At 41.9% G+C, this 5,882-nt stretch overlaps 1 protein-coding gene across 1 annotated transcript in view; it reads left to right on the forward strand.

Moving 5' to 3' along the window:
- MTMR1 (myotubularin related protein 1) overlaps positions 1-5,882 on the forward strand; it is a 72,552-nt gene that overhangs the window by 1,349 nt on the left and 65,321 nt on the right. The window contains exon 2 of the mRNA XM_042782924.1: positions 623-768. Within this exon, the coding sequence (XP_042638858.1) occupies positions 623-768 (146 nt within the window). The remainder of the gene's footprint in view (positions 1-622; positions 769-5,882) is intronic.

Consider the following 5,882-nt stretch of genomic DNA (forward strand, 5'->3'; position numbering starts at 1 on the left):
CTCAGTTGTCTCAGGTCGGATATGAGTTGGCTTGTCCCTGTTCTGCCATCTTGTCCCACAGTGGTTGTGAGGCTCAGATATGACGACAGCCCTTAGGGACCATGAGATATGATTGTCCCTGTGGGCCAAACACTGTTTTCCTAGTTTGTTCTTGATAAAATCATATAATGTCTTCTGTGAACAATTGCTTTGATTCACTACAAATTATGCTGTACTCTAGATTTAGAACAACCAACGTGAAATTGATTGAACGTGTGACAAGCATATGCTATCAACTGTGTATTATAGAACACAGTCTTTTTTATGGAGCTCAGGCTTGGCATATATTTCACATTCCAGTTTATTTTCTGTAGCTGACATTAGTAATACTCATTCCATGCAATTGTAATAGAGTCAAATTCCATGAAATGATAGAGAACAACATGCTTAACTGATACCTAGCCTCTTAAAAGAAACTTGGTTGAACTGGTTGATTCCCTTGACATTCACCTGAAACTAACCTTTCTTCCTAGCTGTCCTTGTATCCCCTACAAAGGTAACCAGCTGCTCTAATAAAAACTCATTCATCTCCAAAAGACAATGTCCATATAGCCCTACTAAGTGCTCATTTTCTCCCCAACAGTCTATGATTTGAAATTGTTTAATGACACTATTTCTTTTAGTCCTACAGGATCTCATGTTGAGTGGTGTAAACAGCTTATAGCTGCTACAATTTCTAGTCAGATTTCAGGTTCAGTGACATCAGACAATGTATCCAGAGAGTGCAAGGTAAGCGACATTGCGTGCTTCCTTCGTGTTCCATGTGCTAACTCCTGGCTGGGAGGCTCTGCTGTTCTAACTCCAGAGTCCGTGACCCCTTGGGTGCTCCCCTGCTGTCTGCTGGGGAATGATGGGAGTTCTCTGTTGTAAGGTCTGAAATTGCAGAGAGACCCAGTACACTTTCTAGTACATGTGGTCAGAGTTTTGCAATTGAGAGGAAGAGCTATTTTTAGGCCATTATCATTCTTAAAAATCAGGTTCCGTGTTCTAAGGAAAAAATGTGTGTGTTTTCTTTGTTACTATTCTGGCTTTCTTCCCTAACTTTATGATGTCTTTTTGCATTTAGGTACTATCTGTGAGTATTCAGCTAACCTTTAGTACGTTCTGAATACGTGAAACCACGATGCGGAAAACTTGTAGAATCTCAAAAGGGTTGTACGGGTAGCCGCATTGTTTTGTTGTCACTGAAGTGAGATGCTCTTGTTTATTTTACAAGTTAGGTTCCCTGCTTGGTCTAAAGTTAAGTGTGGTAGGCCCCTGGATGGCAGGGACTGGGGCTCTTTCACTCACACCTGGTTCTCCAGCATAACCCTGGAACATAGTAGGTGCTCAATGAATACCTATTGAGTCAACTAACAAATAAAAAGTTGCAGGCTTCATCTTTGTTAAGGCTAAAGAAGAACTGGGCTTTTAATGTCGATAAGCTGTTAACAAGTGCAGTAGATGAGAGCATGTTGACCATTCAGGAGTCTGTTGTGCTTGGTTGGACTGAGGTTTCACATGTTGTAGTCATGCTTGCCTGCTGGTCCAAGATACAAGCCTGTGTGAATTACATGCACTATCCTGGACAGCAGTCTCTCAAGATCACGGGCCTTGCCAGGCTCTAACCTACCAGCCGTTCTTCACTACAGAACGCCAGTGAGGATCATAATGGCTTCTTTTAGCAACAGCTGCTCCTTGACTGGGGGCTTTAGCCTCAGGTTCTCTTTAGTGCATAACCTAACAAGCGTGCAAAGTGACAAGAGGTTGCCTAAGTGACATTGCGCTATCTTGCTTTTTTGCGTCACCCTTGTCATCCCATGCTGTGGATTGCACCACCAAAGGAAAGCCGAGCTGTGGAGACGTGGAATGGGACAGTCCACCCAACTGGAAGAGTGGCAGCGTATGTGTTAGTAGGTCTCCCCACTGTCTGGGTTTCATGTTGGCCCACTGCAGAGGTGCTGGCCCCAGCCTTTGTGCCCTGGCTGGGCAGCTCCACTGTCTCACCCAGGCCGATAAGTCACTGAGCAGCTGCTGGCCACACTAGGCCTGGGTGCCCTGTCGCCCATTGTCACTGAGAAACTGCCACGCTGAGGCAGAGAACTGCTCCCAGCCCTTGGAGTGATTTTCTTCACAGATAACTATGAGTTAACTGTGATGTTTTCACAAGAGTTGAAGAGTTGTTAGTGGGTTTGGGTCCCATGAAGGACTGCCTGTGGACTATGTGCGTGTGTAGCTTTGCAGCCTTTAATAGGTCACATTAATCTGTACTTTAACACGCTGTAGCTACAGTCTTTTTTTAAAAAAAAATTTTTACTCTATTTACAAATTTTGTATAGCACATTCAGCTTATGTTGGAATGGTGCAACAGATAGCATTAAGAAGAAAATAAGGTTTTTCTATAGCTAAAGCCTTGGAATTAGACTAAAAGCACACGCTTTCTAGCTGTCTTTATTGTAGCTGCCCTACAAGCAGGACTGCAGAGTTGACATTCAATTTCTTATTCCGGAGTTCTGTGCTTTCCTTGAGGAGAGATTTTTTTTTTTTTTAAATGATAAAAGCATAATGTTTCTAAACCACAAAAGTATTTTTATAAGCTACTTATAAAGTAGTTCTTAAAATGAGGGTAACTAAGATGAGCCTTTGGGACCCTTGTGGCATGAAGCCATTGCATGGGGTTGGCCCATTGTATAGGCTGCTAGATTGATTCTTCTTCATCGTCATCAAACATCTAACGTGTGGAGGGCTCTGTGATTTTGTAATATTCAGCTAAACCTTAACATGACCTCATGAGGTAGCTATTGTTATAATCCTTATTTACAAGTGAGGAAACTGAGGCTGAGAGAGGTTGAGTGACTTCCTTAGGATTATGATGGTTAGACTTGGGATTTGAATCCCAGTTAGCCTCTTTTGTTTGTTTGGTTTTACCCTATTGAAAAGTTAGAGTAGTTTAAAAAATTCTATATCTCCTGTTTGCCGTTGTTTTTCAAAATGTGCTCCTTAGTTAGGTCTTTGCACATCAGCACTCCCTGGGATGCCATAGAAATGGACCTTCTTGGGCCACATCCCAGACCTAGTGACTCAGAACCTTTGGGGGTGGGGACTAAGTGCAAAAGCCACTCTGAGAACCACTGCTGCAGGCTTTCCAGGTTTCCGTGTACTGAGCTCATTTCTGGTACGTTCCTGTAAAGGTGATTAATGAGCAACAGTTGTTAGATGTTGAGAACAATTGTTTCCTTGTCTGTTCACCCAAAGTGAGGTAAGAAAACCACTAGTAGCATGTGAGGTGAGCCTACATGGTATGCCCAGGGACATCTTTTAGCTTAATAGTTATGTAATTATGTTAATGTCTAGGAGAAAAGACATTAGAGGAGGATAAAGTATAACAAGTGGATTTAAAATCAGTATGAAGATAAATATTAATAAGTAATAGTACAGGAAGGTTGGGCAATCTATTTCCATAGTGATACCGCCTCTGAAACCCAAGGAGGGGTCGCTATGAGTCGGGTCCCACTTGACAGCACATAACAACAACAACAATAGTAGTATAGGTAGTATGTAGGTGCAGCGTATGGAACTTGCAGAGGCAATGTGTGAGTGACAGTTTGTAAACATTGTCCCAGCTGAAGGAGTAGATAGCTATGATCCAAATAATAAATGGACTAAATTAAAAAATGTGTGCTTTAATATCCAGTCATCTAATTAAAACTACCAGAAAAGAAAAGAGAAATATGTTCAATTTTGTTTGCCCCCCAACTACTAAGGCTGTTGCTTTCATTTTTTACTTAACTAACAACAGCAAAGTCCTTTCTCTTGAATTTGTCACAATACTTTAAGAACTGGGTCTGAAGGTAGTCTGCTGTAGATGAGATGGACAAAAAGTACAGTTACCAATTGTAATGAAACATTTTTAGGAACTATTGGTAGAAGTAGGAGCTCTGGTGGCACAGTGCCTAAGGCACTTGACTGCTAACCAGAAGGCTGGCGGTTCAAACCCACCAGCCACTCCTCGGAAGGAAGGTTGGGCAATCTACTTCCGTAGTGATACTGCCTCGGAAACCCAAGGAGGGGTCGCTATGAGTCGGGTCCAACTCAACGGCACATAACAACAACAACAACATTGGTAGAAGTGACACAGTGGATCACAGCTTCCATTGTTTGCAAAGAACTAGCCCAGAAAGAGGGGACAAGATGGAGTAGTAAAATTAGTGCTGGTTGGCTTGGTGATCTTGCATAACCTCTCTGAGTGATGGTTTCCTTATCTGTAAAGATAAAAAGGGTTGGCTTGCCTCATAAAGCTCTAAATGCCTTTCTTATGAGATCATTCTTCAGTTCTCTTTTGTCCAAAAGGATTTGATTTTTCCAGCCTTCTGGAAATGAGGACTCTATAATCTTAATGTGATCATCTTCCTCTTGCTTCATCTTCATCACCATCACCACCACCGTTATCACCACCTCTCAGTCCCTTTCTTCCTCTTCCTACTGCCCCCTCCACCCATGCACACACAGTAGCTAGATCTCTCCTCTAAACACTGAAGGAAAGGGAGAAGATCCTGGACTAGCAGGTCCCGGGAAAGGGGAAACAACGTATGGGAAAGGCTTCATTCTGCTTGAGCTAGGTCTTGGTTAATATTTGAGACACTGGTCTATAGAAAGGGCAGCTTGAGCATGATCTTTCCAAATTCGTAGCCGTAATCGATTGTTGATAGTTCGACCTCATGACTTATATATTAAATCAGGGGCAGAGGGCTCACGGGCCTCTATGGGGCAGTTAACAGCTGGGCACTGTGGAGCTGGAGAGTACAGTATACCCCCTTACGGGCAATTAAATTTAAAAAAAAAAAACCCTACTGCTACCTATTTGAACAGTAAGCCTCCAATTTGTAATCACTGTATTTGATACACAGACAAGTACTATTCTGTCTCCCAGTGTTTCTTGTGAGGAAGAGTTATTTCTTTTAAATTTTAAGATTTAGACTTCTGCTTCTGAGATGATGGAGTAGACATACTTTCCCCTATTCCTCTCACTAGGTACAACTGAAGAGTCTAGACATTAGCTGTAAAATAAACATAAGAACACACTGAAAGGTAGGAAAGATGATGGACCAGCTAGGGACCTCAGGACCCAAGGAATGACTGGGAAGTTCCCTTGGTTTTCCTTTTGCCACATAGGAAACTCCTAAAACTAGTGAGTTCAGCAAGGTTGCAGAATAGAAGACAAAGGGAACAAATCTGTCTTGGAAGAAGTACAGCCAGAATGCTCCTTAAAAACAAGGATGGTAAGACTTCAACCCAAGTACTTTGGACTTCTTATCTGGAGGGATGGTCCCTCCTGCTTGGCAAAGGAAAGGGTCAGTGAAAAAGAGGAAGACCCTCAATGAGATGGATTGATACAGCAGCAGCAACAATGGGGTCAAACATGGCAACGATTGTGAGGATGGTGCAGGACCAGACAGGGTTTCATTCTGTTTTACACGGGTTTGCTATGAGTCAGAACCGACTCGATGGCATCTAACAACACCAACAGCAATTAACACATGGAAACTGAAACAAAAAATACAACACCATTTAGAGTTGCTAAAAAAAAAAGAGAAATACTTAACTGTAAATCTGACAAAACACGTACAGGACTTGTATACTGGAAAGTGTAAAACACTGATGAGAGAGATCAAAGAAGATCTAAATAGATGGAGAGGTATGTGTTCATGGATTAGAAGATTCAATACAGTAATGATGTTAACCACTCCCCAAATTGATATACAGGTTTAACACCATTCTTAGGAAAATCCCAGCAAGAATTTTTATTTTTTTGGTAGATATAGACAAGATTATTCTAAAATTTATATAGGAAGGCAAAAGAACTA

Source organism: Orycteropus afer, unplaced genomic scaffold (genome assembly GCF_000298275.1).
Source record: "Orycteropus afer afer isolate SDZICR_OR568_19922 unplaced genomic scaffold, OryAfe1.0 scaffold00519, whole genome shotgun sequence".
NCBI lineage: Eukaryota > Metazoa > Chordata > Mammalia > Tubulidentata > Orycteropodidae > Orycteropus > Orycteropus afer.